The sequence below is a fragment of the Mustela nigripes genome, chromosome 1, assembly GCF_022355385.1.
Source record: "Mustela nigripes isolate SB6536 chromosome 1, MUSNIG.SB6536, whole genome shotgun sequence".
NCBI classification, from domain to species: Eukaryota; Metazoa; Chordata; class Mammalia; order Carnivora; family Mustelidae; genus Mustela; species Mustela nigripes.
In genome coordinates, this window is record NC_081557.1 from 44,467,303 (window position 1) to 44,491,577 (window position 24,275).

A 24,275-nucleotide genomic window follows, 5' to 3' on the forward strand; every position below is an offset into this window, starting at 1 on the left:
TCACTCTCCTACCCTAACCACCGCGTGGGACCATCGGCCCCGCCCCCCCCACGCTAGTCTCCCAGCCCTCGGGTCTCTCTCCGAAGCCCCGCTCCTGGCCTTTCCCTGCCTCTTAAAGTCGCGTTCCTCCTTAGGTCCCGCTTTCTGCCCTCTGGTTCGACCTTTCCTCCTCAGGCTCCGCCCCCGCCCTACGGTCCTCCGCCTCCCCAGAAGTCTTTCCCTATGACACGCTGGAGTCCTTGAGAGGGGCGGGGTTTACAGGGCGAAGAGGCGGGACCCGGAGAAGAGGCGGTACTCCTCGCTCAAAATACTGCCCGCGACCCCGCCCCGGCGCTCGGTCGTTGCCAGGAAACAAGAACGACGCTCCGGCTCTGGCCGGGTCCAGCCAATGAGCTGGCACGCCACTGCCCAGCGGTGCGTCGCTGGGCGGCTACGTGGGGTGCGCGGGGGCGCGGGTTGCGTGTGGCGCGGGGCGGGGCGCGACTGGTGCGCCTGAGGAGCGATGGCGGCGGCCTGAGCTCACCTAGCACGGCTGCGGAGATCGGGCCTGGTCAGGGTCGGGGTTCTGTGAGTGAACGGCAAGTATGAGTCGCGGGGCCCGGAGAGGCGTGTGAGGGGCTGGGAAATAACGGCACCGGATTTGGTGACTCTGCTGGTTGAGAGGGGACAGCGTGAGGGGCCGGCATGTGGTGAGGGGCCGAGTGTGAGTGGCTAAGGTAGGGGAGCGGCGTAAGAGCCTAAGGGTGAACGGGCAAGTGAGGAGCTGGTCAAGAAGGGCTAGGGATGCTTTTCGAGGGGCCAAAGGAAAGGGACTTGTGAACATGGTTTAGCGAGGGGCTGAGGCACCTGTGGGCAGGGGTGAGGGCAACCCTGAGACCAGAGTGAGGGGGTACGGCCTTTGCGAGGAGGGGAGAGTAAGGGGCAAAGGTGAGATCTTGCAGGCTGGTGGGAAATGGGTGATGGAGTTGAAGCTAGGGCATGAGGGAAGGAATGAGGATTGTGAAGCTGGGATAAGGTTGAGGTTGGTTCTGGAGCCCACTTCGATGGACTGTCCTGCCCAGTGTCCTGCCTAGTCTCGGACCGAGTGGGACAGCTTGGGTGAAAGTGTTGTGCACTTGGCTTTAGGAGACCAGAAAAACGAAGGCGTCATGGGCAGTAATAACTATGATAAACGAAAATCATTTTTGAGGCTTAGTTTTTAACCAGAGTAATCACTGAAACTGCGGTTTCTCAAGTTCCTCTTTGGGGCTCCAAACTTGGAGATGGCCTTTCTCACGGAGGGTTTTTTGGCCACGACAGCCTATGTTTGTTATCTCTCCACCTGCTTCCGGGCAACCTGACTCCCGTGCGGCTCCTCACTTTGTTTAGCTGTGGGGCTCTGATGGTTGTCATCTAAATTGGACTAACCATTTTCAGTTGCTAATTCTACTTTCATGAAAGTCACGTGGTTTGTTACGTACAACACTATATTTAGGCTCAAACAGAATGGCTTTGGTCTCAGTTTCTTTCAGTTAAAAAAAAAATCCTACCTTTTTGAGGTAAGTTTATATACAATAAACTGCTCATATTTAAAATGTGCATGAGTGTTGCCATATGTTTACATCTGTGAAGCCATCACCACTTTCAAGATACTGAACATTCTACTGCCCCCTTTGCACTCCTATCCCTTTGCACTCATTCCTCCGTCCATGACACATTTTTGTGTTCACTTTATTAGTATTTTACAGATCCCTTTCTCCCTGCCAACCCATACTACATGAACATTTTAAAAGTTCTAGACAGCTGGTCTAGTGGTGGACACTTCACTTTCCCACCACTAAATTTTCCTCTCTAGTGACTGTCGATCACAGGGCCCAGATACCTTCCCAAGCCTCAGGGATATTTAAGCCTTTCCTATCCAGACTGTTTTCTTGCTAATTAGGGGCAGTCCAAGTGCAGGTTGCCATTCTGTTCTAGAGTCTCAGCCTTGGGACCAACTGTTCTGACCAATGGCACGTTTTCATTGCTTCTCTCTGGAGGCCATACATTTTCATGCTGATGGAACCCTTGACCACCTACCTTGATGGGCCGAACCCTGTATAACTGACACGCATCATAACAGGGTTTAGAGCAGTGATTCCTAAACACTGGGTCAAGGATAGTGCCAGTCCATGATAAAGATTTCATCTGTCCAAGGAGGAGGGCGAGAAAGAGAACATATGAAACATGAATTTTTCATAAAGATAAGTTCATTCTTAGATTACTCTTTTAGTGTTAAAGTGCTGACTGATGAAATAATGACAGTAGATGGTGGGTTTTAAAGAAATGGTCTGATTTGCCAAAATAAGTAACAAGCCTATTTTAAAAATTCTGTAGAAATTATTTTTACTGGTTCCTGAAATGGAGAAATTTAGAGTGATGATGGGTGGTGGTTGTTATTATGGTTGAGAAGGCCTAATTCTAGATAATTTCTGAAATTTGAACAGTATTCATTCAATCTCACTTTTCCATGGGTTTACATACTTTGTGAAGTAGGCACAGGCAGGAATTCTTATGTTATAGAAGATGATTCAAACTTATGAACCAGAGGTCACATAGTGGTAAAGTGGCAAAGCTGAATCCAATCTGGTTTCCTGAGAGTGGGTGACTTGGAGGAAGAAGGTTTGTAGCAGAGTGAAAGCCATGTTGACTAAAAGGCACGTTAGGTATGGGAAAAGTTGTGATGATTCAGAGGACATTATACTGGCAAAAAGCATTTTTGATGATTTGCAATTAGTGTGGTTCCAAAAGAGATTAAAGGAACTTTGAGGATGATATTGTGGCAATGACATGGGAACAGGTATACATAATACCTGGATCACATTGTGTTAGTGGTAGGATGAGTCAAGTCGTCAGAGTGTTCTTAGGGACTGTCCAGATTCTCAGGTGTTCTGGAGAAAGCACTGGGTTTGGTAAGCTATATTGAACTCTGTTGAAATAGTAGTTCAGTGAGTAAAATGGATTTTGACTTAGACATACAGCCCAGTGGTAGATCTGAGAAGAAGTAACCTAAACGAGGGTGGTGATGTAGAGGTAGAAACATGTTTGGAGTGCTGTATGTAACTGTTTATTCTGCATCTGCTATGCACCAGGCACTCTGCTCAGTGCTGGGAGAGGTGGTTCATTCATTCATGTATTAATTCATTTATTCATTCAGCTCATGCTTTTTCAGTATGTAGTCTGTCCTTGTGAGGCTTACATTTCATGAGATAGCAAAGTAAACAGGACTTGGTCCTCTGAGGTCTCAAGGAATTCTCAGTCAGGTTGGGAGAGGTAGATACATGAAAAGATAATTTTAGTTTAGAGAGAGAGTGTGAAATACAAACACATATCATGGCGATATAGTCTCTCCCTGTGTCATACATGTTCTGTGGTCTACCATATATGCATAGGTATTACAGATTTATATATCCAAAACAGCACTCAGTGTCTTTGCTCTGAGAGCATGCTGTTGTATCACATGCCCTGTCTCAGTTCTGGCAAGGACTTCAGTGTCCTTTTCATTCTTTCTGCTTCTTCATCCCCTGCATTTAATCACTCACTAAAATCTTCATATATTTCTCTCTAAAGTATTTTCCTCTCCATCTCCATGGCTACTTCTTAACTGTTAAAGTTTTAGTTTACTTCTAATCTCTTATCTGGATCCCCCCACCCCCCAATAGTCTCCTGCCTTCAGACTTGCTCTTTTCTAGTCTGTCCCTAGAATGATCTTTCTAAAAATACAAATGTAATCATGGAGCTCCTCTCTGCTTAAAAACTTTTGGCTCTTTGTGTTCTGTAGGACAACATCCAAATTCCTTAATATGGCATCATTTGGCCTCAACTCACCTCTCCAGCCTCATCGCCTGCCACTCCTTACTTTGTGTTCTAGCTTGAATAAATTGTTCACAGTTCCCTAACAAACATGTTACTTTTTTGAGCCTTGAGATCTTTGTAATAGCTGTCTCCCTTGCTAAGAATACTTCTTCTTCTCTGCCCAGTGAACTTCCCTTGTGCTTTAGGATAGTTCATTCTCTCCTCTTCTTTTTGACATCTTCTTTGTCATCATCACCCAAGAAGGGTGGAGAAAGAACTGTGTGTGACATGGAGATTCACTGCTCTAAAGGGGAATCACTGTGATAGAAGTTATGTAAAGGCTGTGCTAAAGTCAGGCGAGCTTCCCTGCAAAAGCAGAAGTTCTTGGGGGAGAGGGGAGGGAGTGAGTTGGAATCATGCATTGATAGCCCATTTGTCTTATACATGTAGGCTGAGGGATGGACAAGCAGGGAGGATATGTGTAAGCTGAGCTCTAGTTTAGTAGGCTCCTGTGATCCCCCCACCGCGCCTGCCTTTTGTACTGCTGTGAGGTTTTAATCAGATCTTTCTACTTTCAGTATTTAGGGTAATGGCTCATTCATGCCTTCTATGTGAGTAATCAGTCATCTTGCCTAGGAAGAGCCATTGTAGGAAGAGAAACCTTAGGCCTTTTCTGACCTGTTCTTGAAAGGTCATTTTGGTCTCTCCCTGTCTGCTGTGGATATTGTAGGTGTATCCCTGCTCTCAGCTCCCTCCCTGTCTTGCCTCTCCCAGGGCAAAGGTTCATAAGGGAGGCTGAGCCACTTCCTGCCCTGTGCCTGCTATTCTGAGGTTGGTGGACACCCTTGCTGAATGTGCCTTATTATAAGGCTATATTTTGTGCTATAAGGTGAGTGACTGACCTTGGCTGTCTGTGGGTCTGAAAGATCAGTTCTTCCTTTCCTCTTTTCCCCTGTGGCTGAGCCTGAAGTTACATCTAGGAAGAGAGGTCTACTCTTTTTTCTAGACTTTGCAGTGAGAGGAAAGGGCGCAGTAATAAGGTGGCGATTCCATTCTCTTTGTCTTGTTTTGAACTTTGCTCAGTTAAGAGGGAATGAGAGAGTCTTAAATAGATGACAGGAACACCAAGCTATGGTCTTCTTTTGTTTTTGCCGCATGTGAAGGGGGCCCAGGTTAAGTGTTAGGTTTTGTGTTCTGAGACCCTGATTTCAGTGTGGTTCTTCTCTTTGAGGTCTTTGAGAAGAGTTGAAGATGAGGGGTTGAAGAAAGGTCCTGGAGGCTATCCTCCTTGGGTCTGTGAGAAGTGCCCTTTGTTGGTCAAGTAGGGAAGCAGAAGTGGGCACCCCAGTTGCAGTCAAGGTAGGAGTTGGTTATTAATCTTTGAAATTGAGTTCTAAGAGCTGAAGGGAGTTCAGTTTTGGACGTGTTAAGTAAGATTTTACTTTGCTGAGTCCGGTTGCTTTGCCCTTCCTCAGCTCTCTAGATTATGAGTGTGAAGTGGTAGGGATGGATGTGTCAGAGCAGGTTAGATCTCTTCTCAGAGGTAAGGATATCTTGGCCAGATAAGATCAGAAGAAGGAAGGGAGAAAAGAAAATGTCATTTACGGAGAGACTGCTTTGTATGCCTGGCATGCTATGCAGATTATTTTATTTAATTTTTATAACAGTAACAATACTTACTTCATCAGGAATTTATAGATAAGGACACTGAGGCTCCCACGTATGAAGTGATTTATTTAAGGTCACACAGCTGGAAAATGGTGGATTGAGATTCAAACCAGAGCTCCTGTTTTACCTACTACTTTGTGTTACTCTTGACGTTATGGCCTCTATTTATTTTCAGTCCTCAAATGAGATATGATTGAGAAAGGATTCTGTAACCAGTAATGCTCTTGTACCAGTTAGGGTCCTTACAGAAGGCAGATTGCACACATTTAGTTTGGGAAGAATCTAATAAAGGGATTATATTTACAAAGGCATGGGCAGAGTTTAAGGAAACAAACAAGAGGGATGGAGTCTGCCAGGGCTTCTAGCAGTGAGAGAGCTAGTAACCAGTATTCTCTACTGTTGGCTTTGCTTTCCACAGCCCATGCTTAAGGACTTGGGCAGACAGATAAGTACCTTTTTCAGTGTGTCCCTGCTGCTGGTAGCTACTAGGGTATAGGACTATTTGATGGTTTATAGGAAACCTTGTGTGAAAGACTGAGCATCCGTTCTGTGGCTCTACCCCCTCTCACTTATTCTCTTCTTCACCACCCCCATTCTCTTGGGCGAGTGAATGTGGGAGGATTAGGTGGTTGGTGGGTGGTGATGGATACCAGCTTCCCCATTTCAGATTTCAGATTTTTTTTCTTAAAGATTTTTTTATTATTATTTATTTATTTGACAGATCACAAGTAGGCAGAGAGAGAGAGAGAGAGAGAGGAGGAGGAGGAGGAGGAGGAGGAGGAGGAGGAGGAGGAAGCAGGCTCCCCACTGAGCAGAGAACCGGATGCAGGGCTCAATCCCAAGAACTGGGATCATGACCTGAGCCAAAGGCAGAGGCTTTAACCCACTGAGCCACCCAGGTGCCCCTCAGATTTCAGATTTACCTGAACTGGCACCCATCCTTTGTTACTGTTTTCCTCCTTTCTCAGAGCAAGTGGAATACCTCAGTTTCTCAGAGTGGTCCTGTATCTGATTTGCCTGTCAGTTATCCCCATCTTTTTTGTCCACAACCTGTTACTTTCTTCATAACTTTTCCTCACTTGACAGACATACTTGTGGCTCTCCGTCCTAAAATAAAACAACACCAAAGGATAAAAACTCTTTCTCTTGACTCCTCACCTCCCACCCCTCCTAGCTTCTTTAAGCTGTTGCCCTATTTTCATCCTTCCCTTTGTCACTGACTTTCCTGTATTGCATCTTACACTTCTTTGGCTCTTAGTTATTCTTTAACTATTTACTTCCCTAAGTTTATCTCAAACTTGATTGCTAAAACCAACTGATCATTTTTAACATTCATTCTACTTAGTCTGTCTGTAAACTGTATATTTTGGCGATCTCCACTTTCTTGAAACTTCCTTTCCTTGATTTCTAGATTATCATTATTGCTTGTTTTTTCCTTCCATTTCTGGCTCCCTTCACAGTCCTCAAAGATACTTCCTTGCTTTCCTAATTTCTGGTTTTCCTCAGGATGTCACTCTCAGCTCCTTTCAAGATCTGCTGTTCTCTTTGGAGATTTCATCCATCTCCATAGCTTCATCTACCACCTATAAATTGTTGATTCCTGGATATATATCTCTATAGTCTTGATTTCACTCTTGAGCTCAAGTATTATGTTTCTGTTTGCTTTCTGATATCCTATAGATGTCTCAAAGATTAACATATCTCAAAGCTCAACAAAGTTTATTCATCCTCTTTTCTAAAACACCTTTGTTATGCGTTTCTCACCTATTAGTGGCATTATCTTTTACTGAATCTCCTGTCCGTGGTAGAGTCTTCTATTATCCTCCATCCATTTGTCAGGTCTTGTTACTTCAAGTTAAGTGGATGCAGATTATCTGCATTTGCATCCCAGTCTTGCTACTTACCAGCTGGTTAACTTTGACAGTATATTTAGCCTTTGTAGGTTTTTATTTTCTCATGTGTAAAATGGAGATACTAGTACATCTAGGGTTTTTATGAGGTTTGAATGAGCTACTGCATATAGTGCTTAGAGTAGAGCCTGGCATGTAGTAAGTGCTTAATATATGTTAGCTATAATTATTTTAAATTTAGCATTCAGTTCCACAAGCATTTTTGAAAGCCAGGCACTGTGTTGGCACTATAATTGCAAAGAAGAATGAATGATATGGTCCCTTTTGAAATAGCTTGCTATTATTGGCAGAGATATTACAGGTGTAAATAATTTCATTATCACCTGGGACATGCTAAGATGTAGGTGAATTTCAGATTTATCTTTTCTAATTTTGCTCTTACCACCTTACTTTGTCTATCGTCTGCCTTTCTCTGCTCCACCTTACACTGCTATCTGACATCTCTCTCTCTTTTTTTTTTTTTCAAATTAACATATAATGTATTATTTGCCCCAGGGATACAGATCTGTGACTCATCAGGCTTACACATTTCACAGCACTCACCACAGCACATACCCTCCCCAATGTCCATAACTCAACCATCCTATCTCAACCCCCCCAACCCCCAGCAACAACCCTCAGTTTGTTTTGTGAGTTTAAGAGTCTCTTATGGTTTGTCTCCCTCCTGATCCCATCTTGTTTCATTTTTTCCTTCCCAACCCCTCCAAATTCCTCATATCAGAGACATCATATGATAATTTATCTGACATCTTTTTTAAAAGCAAATTTGATCTTGTCATTTTCTTGTCTAAAAACCTCCTTTGTTTTCAGGGTGTCAATAGACAAAACCTAAACTTGTTAGCATGATACTCAATGATAATGATACTCTTCACCCATATTTACCCTCCAACTCAATAATGTTTCTTTCTTCTCTAAGTAGTCTGTGATTAGGCCACCCCAAACTTGGAACTGATTTTCAAATTTGTCATGTTTTTTCACAGTGCCATATTTTTGTACATACTGTTTTTAATGCGAAAGCCTTTCCCTCTACTCTCTTTGTAGCTAGTATCTCATTGCTAAAGACTTAAGTCAGACATCACCTCTTTTCTGGAATGCTGTTATAATCTCTCAGGCAGAATTAGTTGCTTTCTTTCGTGTCTCTGTAACTCTTTTGTAAGTACCTCTGTTTATAATATTCATTGGAGTTTTTATTTATGCTCCCCACCCAAATGTTTTTTTCTGTCTTCATATTTCCATTGATTACTTAGCAGAGTACTTTATCAATATGGATGTACTTGAGTTAATCAGTGAGTGAGCCCAGCCTGATATTCAGTATTGGCCATGCCCTTTATCATAAGACTGTCTCTTCTGTTCTGTGGGTTTCCTTAAGCCTAGTTGCTACCTACCTTTAGTTGTGAGTTGGTAATGGTGAGAGAGAGTATCTAGGTGGAAGGGAAAGATGTTAATGTAACTCGAGGGCAAAGCGTGGGGCTGGTGCCAGGTCTCTGGGTTCCTTTAGCCTTTGTTGAACTTAAAGAGGAAGGACAACTGAACCACACCTTTCCTCTGAAATTTTTTTTACTTGTCAGAGATAATACTGCTGAGGGTTAAGGGGTATGATAGAGAAGGAGCTGTGAGCTATGGTCTAGAACAACAGCTGTTTTAGTACTTTTCCCCTTTCTTTACTAAGGGTGTCATGTCATGTCCCCAGGAGTAAGTGTTGTAAAAATCTGGCAGGATGGGGGTATATGTATATGGGAATGTGTCTCTGTGTTCTTTGCTGGAATGAAAATTGTTCTGCTCTTTTGGTTTGCTCTGAATTTCCACCTCTTATGTGTATATTCAGATAGTTAAGGGTCTGTTGGATTATTTTCTATTGGGTGGGCTTCTAGGGAGGGCCAGTGATTGGTAGAAAAAAAAATTCTTCCTCAGTAGTCCCAGATGTCTGGAGTCCGATCAAGACCTGGTTTCTTTTCTTTCCTTCTTTTCTTTTTTTTCTAAGATTTTATTTTTTTAAAGTGATCTCTACACCCAGTGTGAACCTCCCAATGTGGATCTCCCAGTGTGGACAGAAGAGTTCCATGCTCTACTGACTGAGCCAGTCAGGCACCCCAAGACTGGGTTTCTTTTCTTTCTTTCTTTAAAGATTTTATTTATTTATTTGAGCGCAAGAGAGCACACTGAGAGAAAGGTGCAGAGGGAGAGGAAGAGGAGTAAAAGGAGAGGGAGAAGTAGACTCCCCGATGATTAGGGAACCCAATGTGGGGCTCAGTCTTAGGACCCCAATCATGACCAGAGCCAAAGGCAGATGCTTCACTGACTGAGCCACCCAGGCACCTCAAGACTGATCGTTCATTTGTTTGTTTGTTCATTCATTCATTTGTTCATTCATTCATTCACGTAAGCATTCATACATTCAGCAGATATTTACTGAATTCCTAGGTAATGCTCTGGTACTAGGGATATAGCAGTAAATAAAATAGATAAACCTAGCCCTCAGTGAGGTTGCATTCTGGTGGGAAAGCTAGACAAATAAATAAGCAAATAAATAGCTTTAGGTGCTAAAACCTGTTAAGAAGAAGGTAAGAATAGGAAGCTAGAGAGTGAAGGTGGGAAGATGTGCTTTTAAGATATAATTAAGTAAGGTTTCTCTGAGGAGATGGCATTCAAAAAGAATGGAGTGATGGGAAGAAAGTGAAGATCAGGGGAAGAATACTCCAGGCAGAGGGAATAGAGATTATTCAGGAAGACCTGTACGAGTAAATCAAATGATTTGGATTATTGCTAGTGTGATGGGAAATCTTTGAAAGGTATTCAGCAGAGGAGAGATGTAACAAAATTAGGATTTTACAAATACTCTGTGACTCAGCTCAGTCAGTTAAGGATTGACTCTTGATCTCCCCTCAGGTCTTGATCTCAGGATTGTGAGTTCAAGCCCCACATTGGGCTCCACACTGGGCATGGAGCCTACTAACTAACTAAAATAAAATAAAATAAAATAAAATGAAATACCTGTCAGGGGAGGAGGGCGGGAGGCAAGACTGGAAGCATGGAGACCAGATTGGAAATTATTACAATAGTAGACACGTTTGAGGGTAGAGGTGATAAGGTGTGCTGATGAATTGGATATTGGAATTAATGAAAATAAATAAGGATGATGCCCAAGTTTTTGGTCTGAGCATGTAGGTGAATGTTGTTATCATTTCTTGAGAGGGAGAAGGCTGGAGGAGGAACAGATTTAATGGTAGAAATGAGTTCTCTTTTAAACACATTACATTTAAGAAGCTATGGTGAGTGTGTGTGCATGGAATTTTCAGTGGATTGGTGGTTCTGGGTTCTTTTGGGGAATGGGGAGAGGCAAACTCCAGTTGATCTCTTCCTTCTCTATCTTTGAATTAGATTTACCAGTCGGGACTAGGCATTGATCTCTGAACTCACTACTCCAGCCTGGTGTATCTTTGGCTCCATGGCCAGCTACTGGCTCCTGCAGACCGGATGAAGCAGACTAGAGACACAAGTGGAGAAAACCTCCAACTGGCAGATTCTTGGAGAGTGGCCTTCTGGCCACTGGCCCTGCCCAGCCTGCCTCATGGAGAGGATGAACTGGTTGAGCAGACTGGCCTCCCGGGGCCCTGGGCACCGTGTACCTCAGGGGGCCAGTATGCAGACTCCTGTCGTGGCTGATCCTGAGACCTGCCTCATGGTCTTTAAGAATCACTGGTCCCAGGTAGGAGATTCTATGCCAAGTGGCCTGATTTACTGGCTGCCTGAGTTCTTCCACCCTACTGTGTACTCTCACCATCATTAGTCATTATTTCATCTAAGATTCCTGCAGTCTTCTTTCCTGTTTCTTCAGGTGGTGCGTATCCTGGAGCGGCAAGGCCCTCGGGCAGCTCCTGGGGGTGCGGATGATCTCAGTGCTGTGCGCAACCACACTTACCAGATGTTGACACTGCTGGTAGAAGATCGTGCCGTCCCCTCAGCCCCTACGGCCCCTGGGCCCTTGCTAGAGTTTGCTCTGCGTGAGGACCTGCTAACCCGTGTGTTGGCGTGGCAGCTTCAGTGGGATGAGCTTGGGGATGGGGTTGAGGAACGGCGAGCTGAACAACTGAAGCTGTTTGAGATGCTAGTGAGTGAAGCTCGCCAGCCACTGTTGCGACATGGTCCAGTTCGTGAGGCTCTGCTGACCTTGCTGGATGCCTGTGGCCGTCCTGTGCCCAGTAGCCCAGCACTGGATGAAGGCCTGGTGCTACTTCTCAGCCAGCTGTGTGTGTGTCTGGCCCGGGAGCCTTCATTGCTCGAGTTCTTCCTACAGCCACCTCCTGAGCCTGGAGCTGCCCCCCGTCTTCTCCTCTTTTCTCGCCTCGTTCCTTTCGTCCATCGAGAGGGCACACTGGGCCAACAGGCTCGTGATGCTCTACTCCTGCTGATGGCTCTGTCGGCTGGGAGTCCCACTGTGGGCCGCTACATTGCAGATCACTCTTATTTTTGCCCGGTCAGCACCTCCTGGAATGGGGGGTGGGGTATGGTTTGTAGACGTTGGATAGCATCTTGCTATCCAGAAGATGTGGAGGGGCTATGTATGGGGTCCTTCTCCTTTAGGTAGTAGCCCCTAGGTTTGAAAGAAGTACCTGGAGTTGGGGTGGGAATGAAACATAGGCTTAGGTGGATAGCACCAGTACTAAGGCTCTTCATGGGCCAGTGTTCCCATGTGTTCCCAGGTGATGTCCTGGCACTTTTGGTAACTAAATATCTGATTTGGGAATAGCTCTTTCCCCTGTTCCTGTCAAAACTCTGGGTTACTTACTCCCCTGCTGAGCTTGTTTGAGCAATATTGTCTGAACTTTTGGTAACCTGTCCTTGGGGATGGCCCCCAGGTGCTGGCCACAGGGCTGAGTGCCCTGTACTCCTCACTGCCCCGAAAGATTGAGGTTCCGGGGGATGATTGGCACTGCCTGCGACGGGAAGACTGGCTGGGCGTGCCAGCCCTTGCGCTGTTCATGAGTTCCCTAGAATTCTGCAATGCAGTCATTCAGGTGGGACTGGGGTTCCCAGGAGGTCTGGTCTTTGGTCATTCTGGGGAGATAAGGGGGAAGTGGGCATATTCCCTAGAATTCTGCTATTCTGCCATCTTGGGGGTGGTATGCCTATTTGTACCATTCTATTCCCTTCCATACAGTGGCCACCTCACATTCCTCCTCCCTCTCTCTCTTACACCCCTACAGGTGGCTCACCCTTTGGTGCAGAAGCAGTTAGTTGATTATATCCATAATGGGTTTCTGGTGCCTGTCATGGGCCCTGCCTTGCACAAGGTGAGAGTTATGGGTGGCAAGGCAAATCAGGGTATTAGGCTGAGGGGTGGTGACCTAAATGCCAGAACTAATAGGGGAGGCAGTGGGCAGGGTACTCCTCTCTTTATCCATGTTTGTTCCTGCTTCCTCCGTAGAACTCAGGGAAAGCACTAAATTTCCAAATTTTCCCTTCCCTTTGTCCAGACCTCTGTGGAGGAGATGATTGCCAGTACCGCGTATCTGGAACTTTTCCTGCGGAGTATCTCAGAGCCTGCTTTGCTCCGTACCTTCCTGCGGTTCCTGCTGTTACACCGGCATGACACCCACACCATCCTTGACACCCTCGTTGCCCGTATTGGCAGCAACTCCCGGGTATGGCCCCTACCTCTGTCCTGGCTTACCTGGGTGAGCCATCTTCTCTCTCTGACCTTTGTTCTGGGAGGGTGTGCCTGCCCTTTTTTGGCCTTTGTCTCCAGCAATGACTTCAAAGTTAGGTGGCATTTACTTTCCAGTATTAAACTTTTTACCATATTGGGTGTAGATTTTAATCTGCTGCCTTGGTTTTGTGATACATGAATCTAGAACACGGTTACTTTTTCTGGATAACTGGCTGCTCATCATGACTAGAGGTTTTGCCATTGTGCTATACTTGTAGCTTTGGCGTGAGCTTCTCTTTAGCTGTGTGTTGTTCTGTGGCCTGCTGTGGGTAACTTGAGATCACTTCTTCATGTTTTGTATCTGCTTTGATAGGTGATCCTGCTGCTACTGGTATACTTAGCTTTTCTCCCCTTTGGATTTGCTTCATTTGAACTGCTATAAGTCAGAGCACCCATTCTGGTCCACCTACCGACTTAAACATTCCTTTTTTCTGAACATTTATACTGAATGTTCGCTACATGCCTTGCTGTTTTCTCGTACTAAGGATAAATGGTAAACAGGATAGACATGGTTGCTGACTTCATGGAGCTTCCTTTATAGACCCACAAACCCATTAATAGAATAGCTGAAAATTGTGGTCATTGTTATGAAAAAAACTAAGCAGCGTGCTTAGGAAATAAGCACGAGCTGGGTGCTTATTAGGGTGTTCAGAAACCTCGCTGAGGAGGTGACATTGAGCTGAGACCTAAATGTCATGAGGGAGTTTGCCTATTGAAGAACAAGTGGAAGGAGAGTCTGGGCGGAGGGAGCAACATGCAAAGGATATGAGATGGGGGTGAGCTGAATGTATTTGAGGAAGTGAAAGACCAGTATGAATGGAGGTGATGTGAGCAAGAGGGAGAAGGAAATTAGATGAAAGTTGAGAGGTAGGTAAGATTCAGATCATGCATGGCCTTGTAGACCATAGTAAGAAGTTTGGATTTTAACCAATATATGAAATAGGAGTAAGTAGTTTCTATGTAGTAAAGACCCAAAGTCTTTCTAGGGGAAGAAAGCTGTTTGTTTAGTCATGGATTTTATGGCATTTATTTGGCTACGCAACCATTTTTGTTTCCTTCTTATTATAAATAACTGAAGTTCCCTAGGTCCATATGTTTGAAAAAGAAGTTCTTGGATTACTAAAGGTTATGGAAAACTGTTCAAGATAATTGAGATACCTTGAGATATCTGTAGTCAGCCTTGTGGTAGGTGAGGTTTCGGAAGAGCTATGAATAACTGAAGGGTATAGAATAACTAAGGGTGTCTGAAGGGTATCTGAATAATTAAGGGTATGGATAAGATATTTCACACTGACTCAGATGAGACCAGTGTTTCTGAACCGGGTGAACACTTCAGAATTTGAAAATGGCAACAACAATAACATATTCTAGGCTCTGCCTTAGCTCTCTTGAATTATAATACACAGAGCATATGAATCAAGTAATTATGATACATGCATGGATTAAGTAAAAGGTAAAAATCAATAAAGGATAGGAGTCAAAACTTTAATTTTATAAAGATACCAAAAAAGGTTTATTTCTCGTTATGCTAAAGTTAAACCATGGTCTTAATCTTTAATCTAATGGGATGTCCTGTTCGTGTTTTGGGACCATTAATTTTCTTCTTGAGGTTGATTTTTTTTTTCCCCCTGTGCTAGGCTCTATCTGTCTTCCTTTCATCTTAGTATTATCCTCACTTCTTTGATTCTCTCTCATTTTCTTTCGTCTCTAGCATTTGTTTCTATTAGTCTTGCGTTTGGTCCTCTGGTCTCAAGGGCCTTCAGGTTCTTGGGCTATTTCTTCCTGGTTCCTGCTTCTTGGAGGAACCAAATGCTTCTGATTTCAGTTTGCCTGTGTTAACTGTGTAATTGCTTTCCTTTCTGTTGCTTGGCCTTTTAAGGCGTGAATCAGTTGCCCTGACTTTGAACTTCTTTAAGCTTGTCTTTTGTGGCTTAAAGTGAATCATGCTAGCTTATCAGTCTGTGTACCTGGCTATCTGTTTTAGTTTCCTATTACTGTCATAACAAATTACCACAAACGTAGTGGCTTAAAACAACATGGATTTATTATCTTGTGATTCTGTACATCATACTATGACACGGATCTCATCAGGCTAATCAAAATGTTTGTTGGGCTTGTGTTCCTTTCTGGAGGCTCTAGGCGTAGATCTGTTTACTTGCTGTTTACTTGTTAGTAAAATTTGTTTCCTTGGAGTTTTAGGACTGAGATTCCTGTTTTCTTGTCAGCTGTCAGCAGAGGACCATTCCCAGATTCTGAGGCCAACCAAATTCCTTGTTTCATGGCCCCCTTCTATCCTCAAAAGCCATCAGTGGTGAATCAGGTTTCTCTCGTGCTTCAGATTTCTTTCCCTTCTTTCTGACCCAGCTGGAAAAGGTTCTCCGTTTTTAAGGACTCATGTGATTTGATTGGGCCCACTTGGATAAACCAGGCTACTGTTCCCATCTCAGATTCCTTAACCATAATCATATCTACAAAGTACCTTTTGTCATGTAAGGTAAAAATACGGATTCTGGAGATTAGGACCTAGGCATCTTCCGTTTTTCTACCTACCACGAGTGTGAATGTTTCCTTTGCTAGTTAAAATGGTCAGGGTAAATCTGAACGTTTTTGCTGTCCAAAATGGGAACTGCTCTCTCATCTCTTTCCTGCTGCAGTTGACTTTTAATGCTCCCACAGTCATTTAGTAACTGATGAGCTCCTAGACTGTGCAGCGGTGTCCTGGCCCAAGACCCAGTAGTTGGTCTTCAGGGAGCTCCAGGTATACTTGCCATGAGGGAAGTAGAGAGAAAGTGCTGTGGGGATTTGGAGGAGGATTTCGAGGGAGTGCTTACACACATCTATACTCTTCCCCTCTCTTCACCTAGCCAGAGAACCACCTTCTTATTTTCTAAAACAAATGGTCCCCTCTATTCTGGACCCACCTATTTTTTCCTTTTCCTGTCACCTGTGCTTGAGTTTCTCTTCTACCTTCTGAGAGATACACCAGTATTGGAGAGGTGACTCAGATTCCTTGTTCACAGCCCCACCTACTTCGCGGCTGGGATTCTTCCAGGTTCCCTCTGGCTTCTGCTTGGCCTCGGCTGTGGTCTCTACTGACAGGCATTTACTCAGTTATCATATTGCTGTTGGCTCCTGGTAGTCATTCACTCAGTCCCAGTATTTCTTGGGGTCTCTCTTCATAGGTACTCATTCCACAGCCAGAGAATCTGCTGACATGTGTGTGGTCTGTAGAAATACAGAATCTGACATACATTTCATTACTATCTGTGAACAGTGAAGTCTTGCCTATAAAGATCATATGAGCATTTATTTAATAATTGAATGATTATTATATGCCAGGCCCTGTGCACATTGTTACTCTAGGAGTGGTTGGTTGGGCCTGGGGCTTGGGGGGGTTCCCATTTGGTAAACATCTTGGAGGGTAGAGAGCTCTTATGGTGACTCCCTCCCTCCTCCCCCACTCCCCAGCTCTGCATGGTCTCTCTGAGTCTCTTCAGGACCCTACTGAACCTCAGTTGTGAGGATGTCCTGCTGCAGCTGGTTCTCAGGTACCTGTGGGGACAGGGCTGAGGGATGGCTGATCCTGAACCCTCCAGGCCTTGTGCACTGCTGGGCAATGGGTTGTATTGGGGTTGCTCATGTGTTTCCTGGCTTAGTCGTATAGTTTCATTGGCCTGATGTTCTCCCAGGTCCTGTCCTTTCTGATCTATCCTGTGTCCTTTTTCTGCTGTCTTTCCCAGGTATCTTGTCCCATGTAACCATGTGATGCTGAGCCAGAAGCCAGCTGTACGTGATGTGGACCTATATGGACGAGCGGCAGACAAGTTTCTCTCCCTAATCCCCCGCTGTTGTCGGCATCATGCCCCTAGCCCACCCCGTCCAGAGCATGCCTCATGGGCACGAGGTGGGCCTAGCAGAGAGGCAGGGAGAAGGGAGGACACCACGGGTATGGCCTGGGTTCTGGAAAGCCTAGCAAGAAGGTGGGGCTAGGGTGTGCGGAGAAGGGTGGCCATGAGTGGCATTCCATCTTTGCGGTGGTCGATGATGAGGGGTCTTGCAGGGTGGATTCTTAACTCCACCAAAGAAATGTAGCTTCTGAGCAAAGTTGTTCTTCTTCATCCCAATCCTGTATTGTTTCTATTTTCCATTGTTTCTTTGGTGTTATGGGTGGTGAGAGAAGGTGGTGGATGCTGAAAAGCTTAATTAGGAGGGTGGAGAATCAGCTGTCTGAATAGATCACATGTCTTTGTTGCTTGTCTTCTCTATCAGTCTCCATAGATGTCTTATCCTTCCTCTTAGCCCCGTCTCTTTGATCCCTCCTATGTTTTTTCCCTCTGTAGGCCCTGGAAGCCCGAGTGTTGACTCCTCTTCTGTGGTGACAGTGCCCCGGCCCTCCACACCATCTCGTCTGGCCCTGTTCCTGCGACAGCAGAGTCTGGGTGGCTCGGAATCCCCAGTTCCAGCCCCTCGCTCACCAGGGCTTGCTGCATCCCCAGCCTCCAGCCCTGGCCGAAGGCCCAGCCCTGTGGAGGAGCCTGGTGAGCTGGAAGACAATTACCTGGAGTATCTGCGTGAGGCACGCCGTGGTGTGGACCGGTGTGTCCGAGCCTGCCGTACCTGGTCTGCCCCATATGATGGCGAGCGGCCCCCTCCTGAGCCTAGTCCTGTTGGCTCCCGGACTAAGAAACGCAGCCTACTGCCTGAGGAGGACAGGGACACTGTGGGGGAAGGGGAGGAAGAAGAGTTGGGGAGTGGGGGGCTTGCTGGGGGTTCAGGGGAGGGCCCTGGCCTCCTGCCCGCTCCCCAGCTCAATGGGGTGCCAGGACCATGGCCTGAGGGGGCCAAGAAGGTTCGTCGGGTACCTGAGGAGGGAGCTGGGGAACTGCCAGAGAGCACCTCCGAGGGCATGGTAGGACTAGAGGGTTTTGGGCAGGAGCTCCGGGAACTGGAAGTGGCATTGAGCAATGGGGGGGCTGGCTCAGAACCCCTGCTAGAGCCTCCACTACCTCTTGAGGAGGAGGAGGCCTATGAGAGCTTCACCTGTCCCCCTGAGCCCCCTGGCCCCTTCCTCAGCAGCCCTTTGCGGACTCTCAACCAGCTGCCAAGCCAGCCCTTCACTGGTAAGCTACTTAGCCTAGGCCTTCTCCTTTTTGTACACTTTGCATGTACTTGACATGTTTGTGCTAATATCTGAGATTTCTTGGCCATGTCATTTCTGTGTACTTGCCCAGCTCCTCCTCCATTTTGCTTGGGTCCCTTCCAGACACATATCATATTGTACTTAATGTCTCTGTGTCTGTCTATATATTTTCCATGCTTGTGCTGACTTGAGTATTGATTTATGTCTGAGCCTTGTATGTCTGTCCTATGTGCATGTTCCTCCTTTTCCCTAGTCTGGCCTTTTCCTGGGATTGTGATCAGGGTGTTCTGTGTTTGGTGTTTCCTGGTGAATCACAGCAATATATCTGAACAATATATATGGAGGGCATACCTGCTATCCTCTATGTGAGGCACCTGTAAGCCATGCTGTTCCCACCTGTATATTTGTCTGGGTGTTGGGTCTCCTGTCAACTTTTCTGTAGCCCAGGATCAGCCCTTCTTGTGTTCTTCCCTTACTCTACCATGGCCTTCTTTCTTCTCCCAGTCTCCTCAGAGAAGGACTCAATTTCAGGATTTTCTTGTTCTCTCTTCTTGGGCCTTGTTGGTTGCTATGACTACCCAGTAAGACTTTCTTTAAGTCTTACGGTTAGTAGTAAGGACTAAAACAGATAGCGTGAAATATGTCTTGGAGGACAAATGACAAAAGTGTGGAACTGAGTGCTCCAGTTGAGTTCTTTGGTCTTTCCAAAGACCCTGGAGCTAGACCTGACCTGACCAGTTAAGTCCTCTTTGGTTTTTGTTTGAGAGCCAGCTCTGCCAATCCTGGTTCTTTTTTTTTTTTTTTTTTTAATTTTTTATTTTTTATAAACATATATTTTTATCCCCAGGAATACAGGTCCGTGAATCGCCAGGTCCACACACCCCACAGCACTCACCAAAGCCAATCCTGGTTCTTATCCTTACTTCCCTTCCTCTAAGGAGCAAAAAACCACCTCTGAGAAGCAGCGTAGTGCTTTGGACTGGACACACCTTGAAATAGTGTCTGTTCATGTCACTGATGAATTTAAACCACTTACTGTGATGCTGCTGCATTGGGAGAACTCAGCACATTGTAGCTTTTTTACTAGGATCATCATCTCTTGGGTGCATGGCAGATAAAAGTTGACCAAGGTATCTGCCCATCTTTTGGGTGTTCGCAGTCAGGTTATCGTGCCTTGATCAGTCCATGTCCTTACTGGCCTGGGATATGCTGCTTGCACAGCACCAAGGCTTCTGCTCTACAGTCCTGATCGCTCCCACTTGCAGACTATAGAAAATGGCTTTCCATTTGTTTAGGCTTTGCTCCTTCTTGCTCAATACTACTAGAAGGTGGTATGCAGGTTTTACCACATTCTTGAAGCATTAATTGAAGCTGTATCCCTTTTCTTCTCTGTAAACTCATCTGAGATTTTTGAATTTTCTCTTGCAAGAGAGTCTCAGGAAATAAGAGAAACAGTAGGACAAAGTTATGTGGTATCTTAGGGACCCTGTTAAACTAGGGTTTATGGAGCTAAGGCTACTCATGTGCATCTGGAGTAAAGAATGTTTTTCAGAATTCACTGCCTCTTTGCTTTCGTTGTTCTCCTTAGTTCATAGTGCAGTTCTTAGGTATAATCCCTTTCCCTCACAGACCCCTGGTCAGATAGACTGTGGTGGTTCTAGAGGCCTCATGCTTGGTGATCTGGCTCAGTTGAGACCAGTTCTCCTGGTAGATCGTTTTCATCCTTTCTGTTATCCTCTCATCCAGCAAAGAGTCTGCCCTCAATCAATTTTCTCTGGCTCTGAACTAATCTCTTTTTTCTGTAAATTCTCTTCTGCCTTCTTGGTTCCTGGTTCCTGAACAGAACTGATTTCTTCTTTGGCTTCCAGAGATTTCTCTCCTATCTTGAAGTTGGCCTGTGTAGGCACCTTTGTCTTTGCTACAGTTCATTCTTGGTTTCTTCTGACCCAGGTGTAGTGTTATCCTCTGTTTTGTGTGTAACCTGATTCTTCTTTTGGTCCCAATCACCTTCTTGCTTCTTGTTCTTTTGTGTCTCATGGATGAAGCTTTTTAAAAAACCAAGAGATGTTATGTAGCTTATAGTTATTACTGAATACTTATAATTTGTTTGATCTTTGACTGACTGCTTTCTAATAGTATCTTTTTGATCCTTTTAATAATCCTATGAGGTGGGTATATTTTATTTTGCCAAGTAGATAACTATGCTTGGAGAATTTTGGTTGATCCAATACTTAACTAGTAAAAGATAAAGCTGGAATTTAAAACCAGGTCAGTCTGACTCCAGAACCTATGATCTGGCTCTTCATCTTGAGTGTGTGTAAAGCTGGCATCTGGACTCCTGTGGGTCCATCTGGTGTCTGCCATTTCATCTCTTCCAGAGTAGGTGGTCACAGGGTGCTTACACATACACCCGGAGACTGACATACAAATAATTTTCACCTAGTGGCATGGTGGGGGGTGTGTCTCTTGGTTTTGGGAGGAATGAGTGCGATGTGCATTGTGTTCAGGCCTTGTATCCTTGTACCCACCCCTCCCAGGCCCCTTCATGGCTGTGCTCTTTGCCAAACTCGAGAACATGCTGCAGAACTCCGTCTATGTCAACTTCCTGCTGACGGGGCTGGTGGCCCAGCTGGCCTGTCACCCCCAGCCCCTGCTCCGCTCTTTCCTGCTCAACACCAACATGGTCTTCCAGCCCAGTGTCAAGTCCCTGCTGCAGGTGTGCGATGCATGCATGCATGGGTGCGTCCAGGCTCCGTGGTGGGCCAGGCCCGCAGCTGGAGTGGCCCTGGGGGGGCTGGGAACAGGCGCAGTGGGACTAGGAAGGACTCTCAGTCTAGAGCCACACAGAAATGTCATGAAGTTGTGCTTCATAGGTGCTGGGTTCTGTGAAGAATAAAATTGAGAGCTTTGCGGCCTCCCAGGAGGACTTCCCAGCACTGCTATCCAAAGCCAAGAAGTACCTCATTGCCCGTGGCAAGTTGGACTGGGCTGAAGGCCCTGCAGCAGGACCTGCCCCCCGCCGCTCTGATCCCTTAGGTGAGGACTACCCCACCACTCCACCCCTTTCCCTGTCTTCCCTAGATAGCTAATTAGTCCAGGTTAATTGAGCTCTTATTAAGGGTGGAGTCTTGTGCCATGAAGTTGCAGAAAATTGAGTCTTGATGTTTGTTGTCTGGCTCTAGTCAGAGGATAAAATACAGTTACGTCCACTCAGAGCCAAATCAGCAGCACCAGCAAAAACTAGGAGTTGAGGATAGGCAAGGGGACAGAGTAGTCTCTAGGTTGAGGTATTGGGAAAGGACATGGTATTTGACATAGTCCTTGAGAGATATTTGATGTGGTCCTTGCGTAGGCCAAGGAGTGGGATGGCTTTATTCTTTTGTCTAGGGGACCACACGAACTATTAAGTTGGAGCAGGGGATTTAGAAGGTGGTGAAATTGTTTGTTAATAAGGCTGGAAAGATTTGGCCAGAGCCGTAGGTGGTCAGATGAGAAGTTGGGCTGGGTAGAAGTTGTGATCTTTCAGGCATTGAGAACCCATTGGGTGTACTTAGATATGAGAGCGGAGAGATAAGCATGTTAGTTCATGTGCTAGGTGAATTGGAGCCAGGAGCAAATGGAGTATAGCTATGCCAAGCAAGGCTTGAATTAGAATAGTGGAAAACGAAAGGAGGAATTGGATAAGGTAGAAATGGGAAGGAAGTATTGGCAGACTTTGGTGAATGGTTGTGGGGTGCACGGAAGAAGGTAGAGTTAAATATGACCATGCAGCTTTAAATTAGAGCTTCCATTAGTAAGTGTCTGTGTACTTGCTCTGTGTGTTGGCCATTGTCTTTGGTACAGGAGACTCAGGGAGTTATAAGAAGAGACCACTACTTTCTAAGAGCTGACAGTCAGTCTGGAGAGTGAATAGAGAAGTGTCATTACTGAAAAAGCAAAGTCCCAAAGGTGGTGAATGTAGTGTACCAGGTCAGAATTAACTTTGGATGGGAAAAGGTTCCCTGCCCTCCGAAGGCAAATGATATGTATCTTAGAGTTAGGAGGAAGTGATCGTATCCATGGAGTTGTGAGGTGTAGAGGGGAAGGTCAGGAATTGAAGTCCTTTATTTGCTAATCAAAGTAGGAGACAAAATAATGTGCTAAAAGCAAGAGAGCAGGGTGAGATGGAAGATCTTGAGAGATAGGAGTTGGGAATACAGTACCGTAATGGTTATTTTACAGTTGATGTTCCTTAGCATGATTTCCTCATGGTACAGCACTGTGACTGTGTCTTATTTCCATAGTTGTGGTCCTGTGTTCACTGTGGAGGTAAATAAGGGATTAAGCACTTGAGCTCATAGATTTCTCTATGAGATGGAAGACAATGAACACAAGTATTATTACAATACAGTGTGATAAAGGTGGTGAAATGGGAAGTCAGTGGGGGGCAAATCAGAGGTGGTTTCTCAGGGGGTGGGGATAATGAGATTAGGCCAAGGGGCTAATGAAAACAGTGGGGAGAGTAAAATTAAGGCATAGAGGGCTACAGAAGCATGAAAAGAGGGTTGAAGTTTTTAGGAAGAATAGATAGTTGTGGATACAAAAGCAGGAGAGGGTGTAAAAAGTTTGGAGAAAGGGTTGGAAGGGGCATGTGAGCCTGGTTGTGAAGGGTTCTGAATGCCATATTTAGTAAATCTGTGTAGCATATTTCTGTAGCCAGTGTTTGAAATAGAGAATGAGAACCATAACATGATATAGACTCTAGATCCCTAGAGTCTAGGCCCTAAATATTGTGCAAAGATCCAGAACCAGTAATCGAGGAAGAAAATTAGAAGAGAGGGGGTCACTATTTTAAATGGTTCATTTGAGTCTAAGCTGAGGTAAATTTGGCCATGTGAAGTTGTCTAAGCTGATGTGAGGTAAAAGGATGGCTTTGGTGGATATAAGAGAGGGACTGGTGGTAGGTGGAGTGGTGGCACGGGAGAACAGATTTTTGAAGGGTAGTAGGGTATGGGACATGTGGTAAAGCCCATGAATAATTGTTGCATATATGGCCCTGTGGGTGTGGAAGGAGCAGGGGATGTGGGCATGTGTTATAGACAGGCAGAGGGAAGGTGGAAGTGGTTGGCTCCAGTGTAGGAGCATAATGTAAGGGTATGTTAAGGACTGCGGAGACAGCTTAGTGGTAGTAGAATAACAGTTGGAAAGGGAGGAGGAGTAAGAGAGTCCCTCAGGGTGAGAGGGCATGGAGAAGGTCTTGGATGAGAATGAAGTAGCTGAAGTGTTGACTAACTGAGAAGACTGAGGGTGATGGTTGACTGGGTGGGGAGGCTGGATAGAGGGAAGAAGGCTGGGCAGGCAGCATTTTGGTTTTAGAGTCATAGTTGAGATGTTTGTGAACCCAGGGAGGGGGGCATCTCTCTCAGACTGAGAGAGTGTGCCTGACCCCAGTACCTTCACAATCCCCAATACCCATTTATTCCCAGTGAAGAGCCGGAGGCCGTCCTTGGGGGAGTTGCTCCTGCGGCATGCACACAGTCCAACCAGGGCCCGGCAGGCGGCACAGTTGGTTCTTCAGCCTGGGAGAGACGGCGCAGGACTTGGCCTAGGTGGGGGCTCCCCTGGGGCTTCAACTCCGGTCTTGCCCCCTCGGGGTGGGGCCCCTGAGCGCCAAGGTGAGGCTCTGCGAGTCAAGAATGCGGTCTACTGTGCAGTCATTTTCCCTGAGTTTCTCAAGGAATTGGCTGCCATCTCCCAAGCCCATGCTGTCACCTCGCCTTTCTTGTTGGATACTTCAGAGGAGGGATCTGGCTCTCCTGTCTCAGGCTTCGGGCCCCTCAATCCTTAACTTTCTTCCATGGACAATCAGGGCCTCACATGGCCTGGGCTGGGGCCGGGTTATAGGCTCCTTTTTATGTTTGGAGGCAGTGGCAAGAGGACTTTTTAATTTATTTCCAATGAATGTTTTATGGAGAACTTGTTGCAATATGTATAAAAGGGAAATCTCTATTCTGTGCTCATTCTTCTTTCCCACCCTTTTTTCTGGGCTGTGGCCCCA

The 24,275-nt window shown here is 45.7% G+C and overlaps 1 protein-coding gene across 6 annotated transcripts; it reads left to right on the forward strand.

Annotated features, from left to right (window-relative positions):
- Nucleotides 1-458: 458 nt before the first annotated feature.
- On the forward strand, nucleotides 459-24,226 carry FHIP1B (FHF complex subunit HOOK interacting protein 1B). Of its 6 annotated transcripts, none has more exons than XM_059409399.1 (12): nucleotides 459-582; nucleotides 10,770-11,097; nucleotides 11,206-11,865; nucleotides 12,248-12,406; nucleotides 12,596-12,682; nucleotides 12,866-13,033; nucleotides 16,567-16,646; nucleotides 16,839-17,044; nucleotides 17,439-18,218; nucleotides 20,776-20,954; nucleotides 21,112-21,274; nucleotides 23,704-24,226. In XM_059409399.1, the coding sequence occupies exons 2-12, from the start codon at nucleotides 10,960-10,962 to the stop codon at nucleotides 24,063-24,065; spliced, it is 2,982 nt and encodes a 993-aa protein (XP_059265382.1). In that variant the 5' UTR covers nucleotides 459-582; nucleotides 10,770-10,959; the 3' UTR covers nucleotides 24,066-24,226. The 6 variants fall into 6 exon arrangements, with proteins under 6 accessions (XP_059265382.1, XP_059265402.1, XP_059265394.1 ...); XM_059409419.1 differs by having other exon boundaries at nucleotides 16,839-17,002; XM_059409411.1 differs by having other exon boundaries at nucleotides 11,227-11,865.
- Nucleotides 24,227-24,275: the final 49 nt, after the last annotated feature.

Excerpts from the sequence above, each read along its gene's own strand:
- FHIP1B (XM_059409399.1), top strand. The coding sequence starts at position 10,960 with ATGGAGAGGATGAACTGGTTGAGCAGACTGGCCTCCCGGGGCCCTGGG. Across the intron at positions 13,034-16,566 it reads GTATTGGCAGCAACTCCCGG|CTCTGCATGGTCTCTCTGAG; the intron begins GTATGGCCCCTA and ends CCCACTCCCCAG. Across the intron at positions 16,647-16,838 it reads CTGCTGCAGCTGGTTCTCAG|GTATCTTGTCCCATGTAACC; the intron begins GTACCTGTGGGG and ends TGTCTTTCCCAG.